The following is a 20,994-nucleotide window of genomic DNA, read 5'->3' on the forward strand; positions in this document are numbered from 1 at the left end:
CCCTCACGGCAATCATTCCCCCAAACACATCCAATCAAAATTTTGAGATAGCCATTTTGTTCAGCGTAGTTGATTTCAAGATAGAAAATGTGTTTTTGAGGAGGACACTCCCCCAAAACCCTCAGGGCAAGGGTTTTAAGTTATGCCCTGGGGGCATATACGGTTTTTATAGAAGTTGTTGTCGTAGAAACTGCAAAACAGGCTCATTCGATAGGAAATTCAAAGGGCTAGTGCCCTTTTTAATAGTCGAAATTGCCTGGAAGGCAACTAGCCCCCCCGCCCCACGCCCATCATTCCCCCAAACACATCCAATCAAAATTGTGAGATAGCCATTTTGTTCAGCGTAGTTGATTTCCAGATAGAAAATATGTTTTTGAGGAGGACACTCCCCAACAACCCTCAGGGCAAGGGTTTTAAGTTATGCCCTGGGGGCATATAAGTTTTTTATTGAAGGCGTTGTTGTAGAAACTTCAAAGCAGGCTCATTCGATTGGAAATTTAAAGGGCTAGTTCACTTTTTAATAGTCAAAAGGGATTAGAGGGCAACTAGACCCCCCCACGCCAATCATTCCCCCAAACACATCCAATCAAAATTTTGAGATAGCCATTTTGTTCAGCGTAGTTGACTTCAAGATAGAAAATGTGTTTTTGAGGAGGACACTCCCCTACAACGCTCAGGGCAAGGGTTGTAAGTTATGACCTGGGGGCCTCTAAGTTTTTTTTTATAGAAGGGGTTGTCGTAGAAACTTCAAAAAAGGCTCGTTCGATTGGAAATTCAAAGGGCTAGTGCCCTTCTTAATAGTCGAAAGTGATTGGAGGGCAACTTGCCCCCCCACGCCCATCTTTCCCCCAAACACATCCAATAAAAATTGTGAGATAGCCATTTTAATCAACGTAGTTGATTTACAGATAGAAAATAGGTTTTTGAGGAGGACACTCCCCCACAACCCTCAGGGCAAGGGTTTTAAGTTATGCCCTGGGGGTATATAAGTTTTTTATAGAAGGCGTTGTCGTAGAAACTTCATAAAAGGCTCATTCGCTTGGAAATTCAAAGGGCTAGTGCCATTTTTACTAGTCGAAAGTGATTGGAGAGCAACTAGCCCCCCCCCCCACACCCATCATTCCCCCAAACACATCCAATCAAACTTTTGAGATAGGCATTTTGTCAGCCTAGCTGATTTCCAGATGGAAAAAATCTTTTTTAGGAGGACACTCCCCCACAACCCTCGGGGCAAGGGTTTTAAGTTATGCCCTGGGGGCATATAAGATTTTTTATAGAAGGCGTTGTCGTAGAAACTTCAAAACAGGCTCATTCGATTGGAAATTCAAAGGGCTAGTGCCCATTTTAAAAGTCGAAAAGGATTGGAGGGCAACTAGCCCCCCCCCCCCACGCCCATTATTCCCCCAAACACATCCACTCAAAATTGTGAGATAGCCATTTTGTTCAGCATAGTTGATTCCCAGATAGAATATATGTTTTTGAGGAGGACACTCCCCAACAACCCTCAGGGCAAGGGTTTTAAGTTATGCCCTGGGGGCATATAAGGTTTTCATTGAAGGCGTTGTCGTAGAAACTTAAAAACAGGCTCATTCGACTGGAACTTCAAAGGGCTTGTTCCCTTTTTAATAGTCGAAAGTGATGGGAGGGCAACTAGCCCCCCCCCCACGCCCATTAATTCCCAAAACAAATCCAATCAAAATTTTAAGATAGCCATTTTGTTAAGCGAAGTTGATTTCAAGATAGAAAGTGTGTTTTTAAAGAGGAGACTCCCCACAACCCTCAGGGCAAGGGTTTTAAGTTATGCCCTGGGGGTTTATAAGTTTTTTTTTTATAGAAGGCGTTGTCTTATAAACTTCAAAAAAGGCTCAGTTGATTTGATATCGGAAGGGCTTGTGTCCTTTTTAATCGTCGAATGTGATTGTAGGGCAACTAGCCCCCCCCCCACGCCCATCTTTCCCCCAAACACATCCAATCAAAATTGTGAGATAGCCATTTTAATCAACGTAGTTGATTTCCAGATAGAAAATAGGTTTTTGAGGAGGATACTCCCCCAAAACCCTCAGGGCAAGGGTTTTAAGTTAGGCCCTGGGGGCATATAAGGCTTTTAGAGAAAGCGTTGTCGTAGAAACTTCAAAACAGGCTCATTCGATTGGAAATTCAAAGGGCTAGTGCCCTTTTTAATAGTCGAAAGTGATTAGAGGGCAACTAGCCCCCCCTCCCACACCCATCATTCCCCCAAACACATCCAATCAAAATTTTGAGATAGCCATTTTGTCAGCGTAGCTGATTTCCAGATGGAAAACATCTTTTTAGGAGGACACTCCCCCACAAACCTCGGGGCAAGGGTTTTAAGTTATGCCCTGGGGGCATATAAGATTTTTATAGAAGGCGTTGTCGTAGAAACTTCAAAACGGGCTCATTCGATTGGAAATTCAAAGGGCTAGTGCCCATTTTAAAAGTCGAAAAGGATTGGAGGGCAACTAGCCCCCCCCCCACGCCCATTATTCCCCCAAACACATCCAATCAAAATTTTGAGATAGCTATTTTTTCAGCGTAGTTGATTTCCAGATAGAAAATATGTTTTTGAGGAGGACACTCCCCCGCAACCCTCAGGGCAAAGGTTTTAAGTTACGCCCTGGTGGCATATAAGGTTTTTAATAGAAGCCGCTGTCGTAGAAACTTCAAAACAGGCTCATTCGATTGGAAATTCAAAGGGCTACTGCCCTTTCTAAAAGTAGAAAGGGATTGGAGGGTAACTAGCCCCCCCCCCCGCCTATCATTCCCCCAAACACATCCAATCAGAATTTTGAGATAGCCATTTTGTTCAGCGTAGACTAGTTGATTTCCAGATAGAAAATATGTTTTTAGGAGGACACTCCCCCAGAGGACAATCCCCCACAACCCTCAGGGCAAGGGTTTTAAGTTATGCCCTGGGGGAATATAAGGATTTATCAGAAGGTGTTGTCGTAGAAACTTCAAAACAGGCTCATTCGATTGCAAAATCAAAGGGCTCGTTCCCTTCTTAATAGTAGAAATTGATTGGAGGGGAACTAGCCCCGCCCCCCCCCCCAACATTCCCCCCAACACAACCAATCAAAATTTTTATATAGCCCATTTCTTCAGAGTAGTTTATTTACAGATAGAAAATATGTGTTTGAGGACACTCCCCAACAACACTCAGGGCAAAGGTCTTAAGTTTTGCCCTAGGGTATATAAGGATTATATAGAAGGCATTGTCATAAAAACTTCAAAAGGGGCTCATTTGATCCGAAATTCAAACTGATAGTGCCATTTTTGATAGTCGAAACTGATTTGAGGGCAACTAGCCCCCCTCCCCACGTCCATCATTCACAAAAACACATCCAATCAAAATTTTGAGATAGCCATTTTGTTTAGCGTAGGCTAGTTGATTTCCAGATAGACAATATTTTTTTGAGCAGGACACTCCCCCCCAACCCTCAGGGCAAGGGTTTTAAGTTATGCCCTGGGCGCATTTAAGGTTTTTATAGAAGGCGTTGTCGTAGAAACTTCAAAAAAGGCTAATTCGATTGGAAATTCAAAAGCTAGTGCCCTTTTTAATAGTAGAAAGTGATTAGTAATATATTCTGTTGTTGTTGTTGTTTAGACCAGGGCACTTCGTATCGAAGGAGTTGTCGTTGGAACTTCGAAAGAGGCTCATTCGATGGAAAATAGAAAGGGTTGATGCCCTTTTTAATTGTTGAAAGTGATTAAAGGGAAACTAATCACCCTCCCAGGCCCACTCTCCCATTTGCACATTATGTTTAAAAAATAAATGTTGCATTAAGATTAAATCAAAATGAACTGTGATAATACTAATTCCCAATAAGGCATCTCAGCAGTAGCCCAAGAACGACTGAGGGTATTATGTTCAAACTTTCGAGGCTACTTCTGCTGTTAAAATTTAAGCAAATCAAAATAGTGTAAGTGTATACAAGCTATCAAAGAGAGTAAACACGATTTTTTTGCGAATGGTATCAAGTTTCCCATTTCAGGTCAACTAGAGGAGGTCTGAAACTAAGTTAAACAGTACTATTTGCGTCCAGATTTTTAAAATGGTGTATGTTGTTAAAAATTGCTCAAAATCTTTCTCCAGCATACGAATAGCAGGCCAAACTATAAAGTCTTAAGAAACGAAAAGATTTAAATTATTATTTTCTTTTTCCCTGAAAAGACTTATGTCAATATAAAACGAACAGAAATTAATTAAAAAAAACTTTTTCCACAAAATAAGGTTTTCAAAGAAAAGTAAAGAACTCCATTAAACAAAAAATGAGCAAAAATAAAATCAAATAATCTACCAAGCTCGAAACTACGACAAATCAGCATCAATAAATAAATGAAACCCAAAACGAACAGAAATTACAACGAATAACCGAGTCAAACTCAAACGAGCAGAAATTAACATAAGTTGGGCGCAAAACCCAAGGCCAGAACAAAATTTGCACTTTACTGAAAAAACACAAATGAATGTACATAGTTAGTTTAATAAACATATACTGATATTTAGTAATCAAAATGTTAAAATTAGTTGACTTATTAAAGTTATAAAAGTAAAAACATTTATATTTTTTTCAGTAAAGTGCAAATTATGTTCTGGCCTTGGGAAGCCATAGGGGTTTTGAGCCCGACTTATGTAAATTTCTGCTCGTTTTGAGTTTGAATCGGTTATTTATTGTAATTTCTGTTCGTTTTAGGTGTCATTTATTTATCGATGCTGATTTGTCGTAGTTTCGAGCTTAGTAGATTATTTGATTTTATTTTTGCTCATTTTTTGTTTAATGGAGTTCTTTACTTTTCTTTGAAATACTTATTTTGTGGAAAAAGTTTTTTTAATTAATACATACAAAGACAAAAATTGAATATCAAAGGTTATTATTCTCTAGCAAGAGTAGCTTCTGTTTACGCTTATAGAAATATTTGGGTATTTGATTATAGTTGCTCGATTTTTAATGGCTCTTTCATTTGGGTTGACAATTTGAATTAATTTTCTCTTTAAGTCCCAAGTAAGTCCTACAAAAAAAGAGTCAAATATGGGACTCCTCCTCGAGCAGTGAGATCTAGTCATTACACACATGCGCAATTCAAAGTTCATGGACATTCAAATGAGACCCCAATTACAACAAGATTTACACCCAGCCCACATTATCTGTTATTGCTAACCGGGACTGTGATAATCAAGAGGAAACAAACTATCAGGAGATTTGTTTTGACTCGGAGGATCTTCACCAAGTTGGTAGTTTGCTCTCTTCTAAAAAGGGATGATATAGCTGACTTGTTAACAATAGCTCTACAAAACTAAACCGAAAAATAAAAACACTTTCGCCCTGTTAAGTTTAACTTTAGAAATTGTTAATAGTTCAGATAAATCATGGGAAATGTTAGTAAGCTTCTTAAGTGTCACTATGTGGTCATACTGAAAAAAGCAAGAGTTTTAAAGGTCTTCTTTCCTGCAAATATTGACAAAGTGTTGTTGAATTTCATTCCATAGAAAATAAAATAAACCTGTTGTTTTATAATAAAGGATTTAATTACCTTTTTTTCTTCATTTTTAAGTACATGAGCGAGACAGGTAAAGCAGACTTGGGCATTCTTATATATTAGTATTTAAGTTCATGAAAGAGTAAGGTTAGATAGTGACAAAATCTTAAGGCAGCTAACACTCTTAGAATCAATTCTATTAAACAGAATGTATATACTGTACTGCTTTTGAAAATACTGCCTCTTTAATTTCCCCCAACGTTTTATTGCACTTTATTTATTAAATTTATATGCCCAAACCATTTTTCAAGCAAAACAATTGTCAGCTAGAAGACATATACTCAATATAAAGTATACAATTCAAAATTATATCAACGAACAAATTTTCATTCAATTCAATTAAACCAATTTTTTTTTTATCTTAGATGAAAAATTTTTAACCGATCATAGGTACCGTAATGAATAATCAAATCATGTTTCTGGCAAAAATACATTTTGAGTTGGTATGCTTGAAACTCAACCGCTTTCAACTGTACCTATTTAGCTATTTTTTCAACTCAACTCCTGCGCAACGCAACCCTGTTTAACTCTGTTTAAAAAAATAACTGGTGAATGTTTAAGACTGGAAAGAAAGGCCTTCTTATTTGCATAATCATTATATAAATCAGCTACATATTCAACAGAAAATAAAACACTATGACATATCTGATGTAGGAGGGATTACTAGGATCTTAGGATCATAGACACGCCCTGACTTTTTCCAAAAATCCACAACATCAACGAGGGACTTATGGGCCAAATATTTGACTGTACGACTCACTATAAGCCCTTTGTTGTTTTCTGAAACAATAAACTTGGTATGTAATTTTAGCTGTCTAGCAACAATATGAATAACTATTCTTTCTTGAGAAGAAAACTCAGATACAAATTTCATACTTCTAGTTGAACCAGAAGCAATATAATCATTTAAATATTTGCGAACGTGTTTTTTGAATTTTTGTACTACTACCAAGGAAAGTTTTGGAGGAACGCTGAAGCCCAGGCCACTCCGGCCGGGAACAGGCACAGCCTCAATTGGGGCTTCAATACCTTGTCCATTCTTACCAAGGCCACCACCTTGCCATCCAAGTATGCGCAGAAGCTCTTCTCCCTTTCCAGTTCCTGTCCTTCCTCTTGAATCTTCTTTTCCTCTCGTATTCACTCCCTCCTCTCCTTTGGACTTTTGTATATTAATTACATCCCGTTTTGAAATTATGTCACAATTAGTCACATCAGATGTATGGTGTACAGTGAAGTGATGTTCCTTTAAGTACTTGTAAGCATAGCTGTAAGTTCTAGCATGAATTTTAGTTGCATTAAAAGTAAATTTAGCTGAGAGCACTTGATACTCATCAATAAAAACCTCACATATCTGGCCATCATCAACAACACTCCTAGTCAAAAAAAAATTAAATTTCCCAGCTCTAGCTGATCCACGAAGTATTTGCTTTTCTGATGATCTAACTACATTTGTCTGTTCAAAAATAATGAAATATTTCAAATAGGGACAATCAGTAGGGAAATAATCAATGCTAATTAAGGTATTTTCTCTTAAGCCAATTTCAGATAGATTTTCTGGGAAAATATCATGGTTTTCCAAATCTTTGTTAACAGGGAATTCCTTAAATCTTGCCTGACAATTGGTTAGATTTACTAGCAGAATGTCAAGGTTTTCTGAACCCTTACTTTGTAAACATTCCTTCATATCATCAGTTTTTGTCCCATAGTTAGGTTTGGATTTTGCTACTTCAGCTTCAGCAGCATTTTCAGGTATGTTAACTGGTAAAAAACCACAATTTATCAAATCTTTATGCCGTGAAAGTTTCTTTGTATTACTAAAGTTTTTCCCATAGTTGGGCATGATTTTTGTCACATTAGCTTCAGCAGCATTTCCAGTAGATGCAAAAATTCGACGTATTTTTCCTCGAGATTTTGCCCCAAATTCAGCCAGTATTTCACTTCCCATTTCAAGCAAAATTTTCATAAAATCCTCAGGATAGGTACATCCAAGAAAGTAAACATTCACTAATGCCTGAGATAGACATAATAGTTGATTATATGGAAATGTATCCCAGTGTAGGATCAAAAACCGTTCTCGCATGTTCCATTGTTCATCCGTCTCATAATTGTTGCGTAGTCTACTTAATCGTTCCATGATCTAAAAATAGAAGAGACAATCAGCTATAGTTGACCATAAAATGGAACAAATACTAATGCCTAGAAATTTCTGCAATTCTGAGTTTTAAATCAATGTTTCTCTTTATTGTTTTACACAAGAATTTACACATTCTGTAACAACATTTTACAGTGCTTTACTTGTATAAATGAATGAACAACAAGCAATACCTTCTTTACGCATAACTAACTGGGGAACTGTAGACCCCATTCCCTTTTCACCAAACAAGCAACAAGCTAACAGAAAAATAAAGATTTAGACGCAGGTACGCCCACAAGGTTATATGCCCTTTTTCCATTAGCGAAAGGAGTAAGCTCCAGCCATTCTTTTTCAAATCTAAAATGGTAATAGTACTTCTTGTTTGTTGACCAGTACAAAAACAAAGAGAAACGTCAAAACTCCAAAAATAAACCTTTTAGAATTTGTTTTTAAATAAACTTGGATAGAGCATAAAACTATTCCTACAAGCTCTTGGATTGAGAAATATTAATCTCCTTCACGTTTCTAGATAATAATTATAGAAATGTAAACCTGGAAATTGCAGGTTTCAAAATTGTGAATTGGTGACATCAGCATACGTTGCAGAAGAGCTGTATAGATGTTGACTAATTCTAATTAGAAGTTAGAGCATGAGTCCAAGTTATATTTTTTGGAGGTCTTTATCTATTCAACAGACCTTTGCAGGGAAAAGAAAAATAAAGGATCTTTGAATTCTTGTCATCATCACATTCTTTAATTCCGTGGAGGTCTGCCCTATTTTCGGAAATCTAAAGGGTATCACAAGTAGACCCCGAAGCCGCGCCGAACAGTCGGCGGGGCGCCGCCAAAAAAAATACGGCGGCGCGCCGCCGAGCGTGCAACAGCGCGCTGGCGCCGCCGCGGATTCGATCGGCGGCGGCGTCCCAAATACGCCGCCGGTTTTTTTTTTTTTTCTCTCTTTTTTTGTTATCGATATCGACCTCCGGGCTTCAACCCTCATCCCGGCTAATCTGTTTCTTAAAGATAAATACTTTCATCTTGGGCTCACCATGTATATCGGTTCGTAGGAAGGAGAAGAAGAAATTTTTCTTGAAACAAAAATTCTACCTTCCACTTTAAAATTCTGTTCATTTTTCTTTCTGATTTTTTCGGATGAAAAGAGGTAGATAAAAGAGCATTAGGCAATTCAGGATGTTATCATAGGCAGCGCATTCGAGCTGCCTAAGTAAAGAACAATGTTGGCACAATGTATTATTTTTTTCCATACCAGGGCAATTCGTATCGAAGGAGTTGTCGTAGAAACTTTGAAAAGGGTTCATTCGATTGGAATAGCTAGTGCCCTTTTTAATAGTCCAAAGTGATTGGAAGGCAGCTAACACCCCTTCCATGCCCACCATTAACCCAAACACATCCAATCAAAATTTTAAGCTAGCCATTTTGTTCAGAGTAGCTGATTTCCAAAGAGAAAATATGTTTTTTGAGGAGGTTACTCCCCCACAACCCTTAGGGCAAGGGTTTTGTTATACCCTGGGGGTATATAAGAACGATGTTGGAACAATGTATTATTTATTGTTTTTTTCCTTTAGACCAGGGCACTTCATATCGAAGACGTTGTCGTAGAAACTTCGAAAAGGGCTCATTTAATTAGAGATTGGAGTGGCTTGTGCTCTTTTTAATAGTCGAAAATGATTGGAAGGCAACTAACACCCGTTCCACGCCTACCATTTCCCGAAACACATCCAATCAAAATTTTGAGATAGCCATTTTGTTTAACATAGTTGAAAGTTCTGGAAATTAGGTCTTAGACGATGACAACCACCCTCACAGCCCTTAGGGTAAGGGTTGTAATTTATGCCCTGGGAGCATACACGGTGTTTATAGAAAGCGTTGCCGTAGAAACTCAAAAAGGGATCATTCGATTGGAAATTGAAAAGCCTAGTGCCCTTTTTAATAATCGAAAGTGATTGGAAGGCTTGACAATTTTTATAGCAGAGATGGATGTGGGTATAATGTATCATTTTGTTGTTGTTGTTGTTGTTTAGACCAGGGCACTTCGTATCGAGGGAGTTGTGGTAAGAACTTTGAAAAGGGGTCATTCGATTGAAAATAGAAAGAACTGATGCCCTTTTTAATAGTCGAAAGTGATTGGAGGGAAACTAATCCCCCTCCCACGCCCACCCACCCATTTTCCTTTATGTTTAAGAAGTAAATGTTGCCTTAAGATTAAATCAAAATACACTGTGTTAATGCTAATTCCCCATAAGGCATTTCAGCAGTATCCCAAGAACAACTGAGGGTATTATGTTCCAACTTTTGGAGTTTCTTCTGCTCTTAAAATTTGACCAAATCAAAATAGCTTAAGTGTATCCAAGCTATCAAAGAAAGTAAAAAAATTTTTTTGCGAATGTTATCAAGTTTTCCATTTCAGGTCAACTACAGGAGGTATGGAACTAAATTAAACACTACTATTGGTGTCCAGATTTTTAAAAGAGTCAATGTTTTTAAATGTTGCTGCAAATTTTTTTTCAGCCTACAAATAGCAGGCCGAACTATAAATTCTTAAAAAAACGAAAAATTTAAAGTATTATTTTCTTTTTCCCTGAAAAGACTATGTCAATACAAAACGAACAGAAATTAATTAAAAAACTGTTTCAGCAAAATAATTTTTCAAAGAAAAGTAAAGAACTTCATTAAACCAAAAATGAGCAAAAATAAAATCCAATAATCTACCAAACGTGAAACTACCACAAATCAGCATCGATAAATAAACGAAACTCAAAACAAACAGAAATTACAATAAATAACCGCGTCAAACTCAAAACGAGCCGAAATTAACATACGTTGGGCTCAAAACCCCTATTCCTTCCCGAGGCCAGAACATAATTTGCACTTTACAGAAAAAAATACAAATGAATATGCATTGTCAGTTTAATATACATATACTGATATTTAGTAATCAATATGTTAATAATATTTGATTTATTAAAGTTATAAAAGTAAAATCATTTATATTTTTTCAGTAAAGTGAAAACCATGCTCTGTTTTGGATAGGCATGAGGGTTTCGAGCCTAACTCATGTTAATTTCTGCTCTTTTTAAGTTTGACTCGGTTATTTACTGTAATTTATGTACGTTTTGGGTTAATTTTATTTATCGATGCTGATTTATGGTAGTTTCCCACTAAGTAGATTATCTAGAGCTAGTATAGAAATATATCTATAGAAATCAATTACATTTTTTTGCACAGTTAGCAGAGCACACTGAAGTTTAAGTAGCATTAAACTTTGACTTGAAACGTTATAACTTGACCACTTCTTTCAGAAAAGAATTTTGGAGGGTTATTCCGTGTTGATAAGAAAAGAGGGTAAAGGTGCAGTTTAGTTCCTCCTGGAGTGTAGGGCACAGGAGCCCTATGGGAAAGGTACGTGTTTATTCTCCCGTATGAAAAAAATTATTTCAGCAAATACAAAGAAGAAGCCCGTTTTCGGTATTCTGTGGGGCCCCAAGGTTCAATACTAGCATTAGATCCCGCTAGTGGCAGTTTACGCTCGTCAAGTTCTGGCTATACCGGCCACACGTGCCCCAGCTAAACGACTTTTTAGCACGACAGGACTGATAGTGACTGCAAAAAGATCAATGGATCCAGGCAGAGCGAACAAACTCACTTTTTTTTACATCAGTTGTAACTGAAGTGATGTAACCGCTGATTTAAAATAGTTGGTGTTGTTAAGCCATGGTATCTGACATGTATACAGTGTTTTTTCGATGTTGTTATTTGTTTTGTTTTTACACTTCCTTTTCGTATGTATTTGATGAACAGGAGATGTTTGAACTTCAAACTTTGAAAGTTATACACACATTATCCCAAATAATTAACAAGAAGGAAATGACTAAACACGGGATTTTATAGGAACAATGCGATGTTAAACATAAACACAACAAGTAAGTAAGTCAAGTAAGTCATGTTGTTCCTGTATGTTTTTAGCCAACCATTTAAAAGTCCTTACTAAAATCAAGGTTGAACGTGCTTGGTGAAGTGGAATTTTATTACTATTTTTAATCAGAAAAATCGGCGCGCTGTGGCGCGCCGCCAGTCTAAAATCGGCGGCGCGCCGCGAAAAAAAATTCGGCGCGCCTGGCGGCGCGCCACCGCCGATACTAAATCACACATTCGCCGCCGTCATGTCGGCGTGGCGCGGCTTCGGGGACTAATCACAAGACCTAACTCAGAGGTTTGCCAAATATCAACTAAATTTGATAGGAGGTAAGAGTCAGTGTTCCTTTTGGGAGTCCATATTCTGTTAGTCTATATCAGTAATATCGCACGTTTTGATTTTGGTACCGAATGTAAAAATCTTGAGCAATCAAAACCTTAGTTTTGCAGCGTGTAACACGTCACAAAAGTAAAGACCAAAACCAGAAAATTTTATAATTTTTGTAAGTTCAATTGTTTGTTTGTATAATTTTGTTTGTTTTAATATTATTTAATACTGAGAATAATTTCGCAAAAAAAAATGTGAATGAGAAAATTGCTATTATGTTCCATAAGTTCAACAAATGATTTTAACTCAACGGATCCGTGAATCCAAATGCTATTCTGAAAATATACTTATTGAGTCTCTAAATCGTCAATTTGCATACAATGAAAATCCTTTAATTCCAAAGAAATGTAAACAAAAACATTTGGATATTTAATCGTTTTAATTGCCTTTCCTATGCTTCTCAACTGGCTGAATTTTCCCCTGAACTGTTGAATTTCCCCTGAACGAGTCAACTACATTCTAGTAGAGAAGTATAGACTCCATTCCACAAGGTGTTGTATTTGTTTGTTTCTTTTTTTTTATGTGAGGAAAATACTTGCATCTTTTAGTTTGAATATTTAGTTTTCTTATAAGAAACAAAAATGAAACTATAAGTGGCACTAGTTCTAAAATGTGTTTTATAGTTTAAAATATGTTATTACATGTCTTGTAAAAAAGCAAAATTAAAACTAAAACAAAAAAGGGTACTTGTCTATTAAACGAAACACATTCAAGAATTACACTGTGTAAGATCAGGCAATAACCGGTTTGCCTCTTTGGAATCGGTTACGATTTGCTTATGTTGAGTGAGAAAAACTACGCTGTAGGTATTTTTTAATTAAATATTTAATATATAAAGGTGGTTAGGGGTTTGGTATTTAATATAATACGTTCTCTGCGGCCTGCTTTCCATAATTCTTTGCCGTAGTTTCCATAATTTTGCCTCTAAAGTATCATATTATCAAAATGTTTTGGCATATTTCATTAGGATTAACCTAACTTTATTTCTCGGGTGTATTTTGTTTAACAGACAAGTACCCAAAAAAGTTTTCTTATCTGTCATCATCATTTTATTTAAAATCATCATCTAAATGTGGTTCTTAACCTTAGGACCGTTTATTAGATATTTATTTCTGATATATAACTTGTGCTCTGCCGAAAACGATTTCTGTTCCCAGCACTTTATTCAAATAAAGGATACAAAGCAAGTCAAGGAATTAATATTAGTTGCACATCAACAAAACAGATATGCATTTTGAACAGTGTTGTTTCTATTAATCAAACAACAACAACAATAACAAAAGAAAAAAAGCACTATAATAGCCAAGGTTACTGAAAAAAACTAATGAAAAAAGAATAATTATGTCCAATTCTGGAAGTATTAGGAATTTTCTGAATAATTAACTTTTAAAGGTAAAATGTTTAAAATATATTTTATTCAGCAAATCGCAAATTTCCTAGTAGGAGAGAAATAGCTGAAAGCCTTTTACATTCACTTTATTAGAACATTTAACAGGAGAGGTTCTGAACTATAAACACAACTTGGACAAGCGCATGAGTATGTATTCTATTTGTTTTTTTATGCAGGACCATACCCATTCTGACGTGCGAGGTAAGAATCACTTCTAAATTCCCCTCATTTTACATTCATCAGAATAGGCTTTATAGTTCGGCCTGCTATTTGTATGCTGGAGAAAAATTTTCAGCAATTTCTAGCAGCATACACCCTTTTAAAAATCTGGACACAAATAGTAGTGTTTAATTTAGTTTCATACCTCCTCTAGATGACCTGAAATGGAAAACTTGATACCATTCGAAAAAAAAATCTGTTTATTTTCTTTGATATCCTTGGATACACTTCTGCTATTTTGATTTTGTTGAATTTTAAGAGCAGAAGTAGTACCAAAAGTTTGAACATAATACCCTCAGTCGTTCTTGGGATACTGCTGAGATGCCTTATTGGGAGTTAGCATTAACACAGTGCATTTTGATTTAATCTTAAGGCAACATTTAGTTTTTAAACATAATGGGAAAATGGGAGAGTGGGTGTGGGATGGGGATTATTTGCCCTCCAATCACTTTTGACCATTAAAAAGGACATCAGCCCTTTCCATTTTCAATCGAATGAGCCCTTTTCGAAGTTAATACGACAACTCTTTCGGTACAAACTGCCCTGGTCTAAACAACACCAGTAAAAAATAAATAAATAATACATTATATCCAAATCGATCTTTACTATAAAAAATGTCAAGCCTTCCAATCACTTTCGAACATTAAAAAGAGCACTAGGCCTTTCGATATCCAATCAAATGAGCCCTTTTTGAGTGTCTACAACACAGCTTTCTAAAAACACCTTATATGCCCCAAGGGCATAAATTACAACCCTTACCCTAAGGGCTGTTAGGATGGTTGTCATCCTCTAAAACCTAATTTCCAGAATTGTTAACTATATTGTACAAAATGGTCATCTCAAAATTTTGATTAGATGTTTTTGGGGCGATTGTGCGTATCAGAGGGGAGCTAGTTGCTCTCCAATCACTTTCAACTATTAAAAAAGGCACTAGCCCTTTCAAACAATATACACCCCCCAGGGCATAACTTACAACCTTTGCGCTGGGGGCTCTGGGGGGTTAGTCATCCTTAAAAACGTAATTTCCAGAACTTTCAACTACGTTGAACAAAATGGCTCTGTCTAAACTTTGATTGTTTGTTTTTCGGAAAATCGTGGGCACGAGAGGGGGGTTAACTACTCTTCACTCACTTTCGACTATTTAAAAAGGCAATTTCATTTTCCAATCAAATAAGCTGTTTTTGAAATTTCTACAACAACTTTCTAAATAAACCTTATAAGCCCCCAGGGTATAACTTACAACCCTTGCACTGAGGGCTCTGAGGGGTTTATCATCCTAAAAGACCTAATTTCCAGAACTTTCAACTACATTGACCAAAATGAATATCTCAAAATGAAAATTTTGATTCGATGTGTTTGAAAAAAATGGTGGGCATGAGAGGGGGGTTAGTTGCCCTTCAATCACTTTCTACTATAAAAGGGCACTAGTAATTTCAATTTCCAATTGAATGAGCCCTTTTTGAAGTTTCTACAACATTGCTGTCTATAAAAACCTTATATACCCCCAGGGCATAACTCACACCCCTTCCCCTGAGGGCTGGGGGGGGGGGGGTTGTCATCCTTAAAGACCTAATTTCCAAAACTTTCAACTACGTTGAATAAACTGGCTATCTAAAAATTTTGATTGGATGGGTTTGGGGGAAAGGTGGGCGCGAGAGGCGGGGTTAGTTGCCCTCAGATCACTTTTGACTATTGAAAAGGACACTAGCCCTTTTCTACAACAAAGATTTGAATTAAAACCTTATATGCCCCCAGGGCATAACTTATAACACTTGCGCAGAAGACTGGGGGGGGGGGGGTAATGTCCTGCTCAAAGGTATATTTTCCTGAACTTTAAACAGCATTGAACAAAATGGCTATCTCAAAATTTTTATTGGATGTGTTTGGGGAAATGGTGGGCGTGGAAAAGGTGTTAATTGCCTTCCAATCACTTTTGACTATTATAAGGGCACAAGCCACTCCAATTTCCAATCAAATCAAATGAGCCCTTTCCGAAGTTCCTACGACAACTCCTTCAATACAGAGTGCCCTATTCTACAACCAAGAAAAAAAAAATACATTGTGCCAACATTGTTCTTTACTTAGGCAGCACTATTGCACTGCCTGTGACATGAGGTGCCTAAACTATTGCCATCATAAAATCTATAAGAACACACAGTCAAACCTTAATCAAAATTGGTTAGAATTGGTGGCCTTTAGGAAATTTGAATGTCATCAAATAAATATGGGGTATAAGGGTCCCAAATTTTGGTCGCCAGGACAAATATCAGAACAGGAGCAAAATTGAAGAAGGAGTAAGAGATGAATTCCCATTTATGCCATTCTGAGATCAGGAACTGATCTGAAATCTATGTTACATGTGCACGAGGGGGGGGGGAGGTCCAAGTTCACATTGTCAAAATAAAGGCAGAAGAGTTATATGGATAAAACCAAACTTTGTCAGGAATTGAAAGTAATAGGCTCTGTCAAATTTGAAAGCCATTCATCAATTCAATGCTTTGCAAAGAGGAGAGAAAGTAACAGCAATCTCTTATTGTGAAGATATAATTCAGAGAATATTATTCTCTATAAGGGACAAGGGAAGAAGAGCCTTAAATTCTTGCCATCTATACAACTAACAGAAGGAGACATCAATTCCTGACCAAACTTGGTGGGAAGTAGCACGTAGTTCCTTTTTTTCTTCTTTAAATTAATATGAAGACGTTTTCGCATAATCCCGTCACCACAAGCAAATTCCAAGCCTGGCAGTTTGTTTCTGCAGCTGCGTTTGAACTCTGGATTCCACTTACCAAGCTGAGATTCAGGACAGAAGTAGAAGCTTGTTTCTCGGTTTCGGATTTTTGTATCTGGATACAAACTAAACTCTGCAGAGGAGGGACGAATGGGGTCATCTATCAGAATATCTAGTTGGAGCTCAAACACACTAGGTGGACAACAAGAACAGAAAATTGTATGTTTCCAGCTTTCTTGGTCCTTTCCTTGACCCTGCTGTTGTGAGAGAGATCCATTCTTTTTGTCATCATGACACCACCAGGACAGCTCAAAGGGTTTCAAAATTATAGTTATTAGGGCATTTAACCAGAGAATTGAATTTATCAAGTATTTTGGGCAATAGGTTGCATCAAGACTGGGCTGGCAATGCGTGTCGAACAGGGAATTTTCAGACATATCTTCAAAAAAGTAGTGAGAACTTCTCCAATGCGTGTCGAACAGGGAATTTTCAGACATATCTTCAAAAAAGTAGTGAGAACTTCTCCAATGCGTGTCAAACAGGGAATTTTCAGACATATCTTCAAAAAAGTAGTGAGAACTGGTTCTTTATCTGGTTCTCACTACAATTTTGAAGATATATCTTCAAAAATATTTCGGATTTTTGTATCTGGATACAAACTAAACTCTGCAGAGGAGGGACGAATGGGGTCATCTATCAGAATATCTAGTTGGAGCTCAAACACACTAGGTGGACAACAAGAACAGAAAATTGTATGTTTCCAGCTTTCTTGGTCCTTTCCTTGACCCTGCTGTTGTGAGAGAGATCCATTCTTTTTGTCATCATGACACCACCAGGACAGCTCAAAGGGTTTCAAAATTATAGTTATTAGGGCATTTAACCAGAGAGGTTGCTTCATGTCTACCAAATTTAGTAAGAAGTAACAGTTAAAGTCATTCCAACTGTTTTTTATTCATTTCTAACCCAAAAATGCAAGAAACAAAATATAAGGGTGGAGTAAAAAAAAATTAAATGCAACAATGGTGAGGGGACAAATGTGTTCATACCCTAGAATTTCTCTGGATGTTCGTACAAGGACATTTACGAATTAGATCCCAGCCCAACTCAGAGGCAACATAAGTTGGACTTAAAATTATCCTTTTCCACAGTCTATGGCTGGTTTAGCCCTTGTGGATGGGGCATCACAATCTTTTTGTATCAATCTAATCACTAAAGGGATAGACAGAATTCTATAAGACCTGGTCAACAGCTATAGTTATGGTTAAGCACTCAATTAGACCTCTGTTAGGGAGGGGTTACATACTTGTCATCTGAATCTATATGAACAGCCTGAACAATTTAAAAAAAACTATACATATATATATTAAGAAGAAAAGGGTATACATACCTTTTCAAAACCCATTGTGGAATAACTTGAAATAAAGCTAGTAACCTACATAACTAAACTTTCAAAACACATAAAGGGAAAAAGAAGTAGAATAGTTTGTTTTGTCTTTTTTTTTCAAGTTAAATCTTAAAATAAATTTTTTTTTTTTAAACAAAGTGAGGAGCCATATTAAAACCTACAACAAGCAGAAATAAAGTCTATCTAATAATCCAAACTTGAAACTAAAAGAAATCACTGTCAATAAATATATGAAACCAAAACAAACAGAAATTAAAATAAATACATCACATCAAATGCAAAGATAGCAGATGCTGCAATACATGAACAAGTGAATCCTAAAATTGATAGAAATTAAAATGAAGAATCAAGTTAAATGTAAAACAACTATAAAATATAACAAACAAGAGCAGGGATATCATCCACCAAATCTTCCAAGAGTCATAGTGCCATTTGTTCTTTATTGACTGCAATTTGTAGTCTACTTTGTACTGTGATTTATTATTTGTCTAAACATGAACAAATAAAAAAATACCAAAATAATCAAGATGATAGAAAAGAACTCATGAAATGAGACTAATTGCAAGGTATTTGATGATATTAACTTCTGAAAATCCTTAATTTTCAATTTTACAATTATGTTACAGAGAAAATGTTTCAAATATGGTTGTTGTCCTTGATTATTGTTTTATACTTAATCATTTTGAAACTTGTAGCTAAAATTACCAAGTCCAAAAGAAGCCTAGTGTGTAAAACTTAATTTAGTTGAATTCTTATCCCCAAAAAAATGGAACCTGAAAAAAAACATGTTTTTCTTTTCTCATCAGTCAAGAATCAAAATTTTGGGTACCAACTCATATTTTGGGCTAAACTGAATACAATTATAATTAAATTCAAATTATTTTTCCTTTTTTTAAAATAAATTTATGTCAAGGTCCTTGACAAAAAAGGTATGTTAAGCATCACAAATCAACATAATACCCTGACAAGGATAGGTTGGGTGGTTCCATTGTAACTGAACCCCTGTAACTAAACAACTGTGCAACTGAACCCTTGTGCAACTGAACCCCCATGCAACTGAACCCTTGTGCTACTGAACCCTCATGCAACTGAACGCCCTTTAATTGAACCCTCGTACAACTCAACCCCTGTGTAACTGAACCACTGTGCAACTGAACCCTTGTGTAACTGTTCCCTTGTGCAACTCAACCACTGTACTTACATTGGGTAAAACACAAATTAGAATCTTTACACAGCTACTCACGCTCCTCCTCCATCACAATTGATGGAGAGCTTCCCTTTTAAAACCCTCCCAAGAAGTTCTTATTTCCCTTAAATATTTCCTTATGACATCTGTCAACTTCATTAGCTGATAACCTGGTTTTCGTTTGGGGTACTTGTCCATTATTCAGAAAACCCCAAGTTGATTCAATTTACAGATATATGGGTTGAAACAAGTAAGACGCTTGGGGGATAGATAGGATATATATAGTTTGGGCAATATATTTTCATATTAGGGGGGTGGGGGTTAAATATAATGGCGGTTCATGCAAAATGTAACCTAATGTAACCAAAATACCAATTCTATATATTAAATATTTAATTAAAACAAAACTACAACGTAGTTTTGGTAAATTTCTCGTTATTCATATTATTGACTTACAAATAAAGTAAGTATACCACTTGATGCCTTTTTCTATGCTCTTTCCAAATATAATAATCATTTTTATCAGAAATGAAATGCAATGCATAAATCTTTTGAAACTGCTGTTATAAATTGTTTTTATAGATAGCATTCATCCCAGCCAAGTTCAAAGGACAAGTTCCCAGCCAAGTCTGTTGATTTTGAATTGAACTTAGGTTGTATTAATATTTTTATTTTCACCACTGCTTTATCTATTATTAAAAAAAAAACGGAATACCACTATCTATAAGAACAATTTATTTGGCAATTTATAGGGGTAATTTCAAAAGATTAACACATTTTCTTTCTAGTGTGGAGAAAATTGTAAATTTTTTCTTTTAAGTTGGAAAAAGAAGGAAAAAAGAGGGAAGACTTGATGATAAAGGTTTTCCCCTTGGATAATATGTTAACTAGGATCATTATACTTATTTTAAAGTAAGAATTGTTTTCTTAACATGTCTCCTTATCAGAAGCCACAATTCTAAATTTATACCAAATTTTGTAGACTTAAGGTACTATGGCTTGGTTTTAGGACAATGATTTACACTTATTAATGCTGATTTTGCTCTATTTTGGACTTAATTTTTGAACTATTGGGTTGGGTGTACTGTTTTGTCCTAGGTGATTGGATGGATGAGTAAGCACCTTGTTCAAGTGCTCATTTATCTCAGTTACTAAATTAGGAAGATATTTTTTTTTGTTTTTTTTTACCAAGTAATTACCTGTAGGCCTAATACACTACTACATTATGTTGATAGTAAACCCAGCCTTAACACACCTATTTTAAGCAAAATTCTAGATAGAGGAGTGATGTCCCACTTTTTCCTCCTAACATGGCCACCCCTTCCAAATCAAGGCTCTTGATCCGTGCCTGACTGGGGTTTGTTTTTGGCAGTTGATTTGTTCCCAAGAGTTTCCTGAAAAGAAACCACTAAACTAGAATGTTACCAATCATTTGTCAGAAATAGTTATAAATTTATGCTGTAATTTTATTTGCTAAGAATATTTTCTTCAGAGGAAGATAACCACTAAATATTTACCCGCAATTTGTTACAGTTCTTCAAGTACACATATTACATGAACATGCCTTTAATTTTTAATTTTATACTGGCGAAAAGTATTGTCGTAATCTATGTTGCCTTGAATTCAAAAAAAAAAATCGCTAAAATCTTGAAAAAAGATCTCAAAGTGATCCTTAGAAAAGATCTCTAAAAGATGTGTGGACGTTGCAAGCTTATATTTATTTTGGAAGAGGTTTTTTTTTAAATAGGGGGAAACCTGAAAAAAAAACATAAAAAAGAATATTGTGTCCTAAGTAAACTATTAAAATTATTTCATTGATCTTGAGTTTCGAGATGATTTCGCCTGCCGTCAATCAAAAGGCGATATCTGACATGACGAGCGAAACTGAGATTTCTGCGTATGCCAAGTAAAGACACTCCGCTCTATCGATTGGTCGAGTCAAAAACGCAATATCTGCAAAAATAGCCAAGATATATGGTAGTTTTTTTTGGCGTTATCTGGAAAACTTCCATTCTCTTGTGACTCAAAATGCGATATCTACACATGTAG

The 20,994-nt window shown here is 36.1% G+C and overlaps 1 protein-coding gene across 3 annotated transcripts; it reads right to left on the reverse strand.

The window, feature by feature from the left end:
- Positions 1 to 6,120: 6,120 nt before the first annotated feature.
- LOC148951073 (uncharacterized) lies at positions 6,121 to 20,565 on the reverse strand. Of its 3 annotated transcripts, none has more exons than XM_089090608.1 (2): positions 20,463 to 20,565; positions 6,121 to 7,696 (listed from the first exon to the last, which is right to left on the reverse strand). In XM_089090608.1, exon 2 carries the CDS (start codon positions 7,691 to 7,693, stop codon positions 6,194 to 6,196), a length of 1,500 nt encoding a protein of 499 aa, XP_088946734.1. In that variant the 5' UTR covers positions 7,694 to 7,696; positions 20,463 to 20,565; the 3' UTR covers positions 6,121 to 6,193. The 3 variants fall into 3 exon arrangements, with proteins under 3 accessions (XP_088946734.1, XP_088946735.1, XP_088946733.1); XM_089090609.1 differs by lacking the exon at positions 20,463 to 20,565 and adding an exon at positions 20,201 to 20,324; XM_089090607.1 differs by lacking the exon at positions 20,463 to 20,565 and adding an exon at positions 17,742 to 17,761.
- Between the last annotated feature and the right edge of the window lie 429 nt (positions 20,566 to 20,994).

Source organism: Artemia sp. Qi Xiang Cuo, chromosome 6, assembly GCF_049724085.1.
Source record: "Artemia sp. Qi Xiang Cuo chromosome 6, ASM4972408v1, whole genome shotgun sequence".
Classification (NCBI taxonomy): domain Eukaryota; kingdom Metazoa; phylum Arthropoda; class Branchiopoda; order Anostraca; family Artemiidae; genus Artemia; species Artemia sp. Qi Xiang Cuo.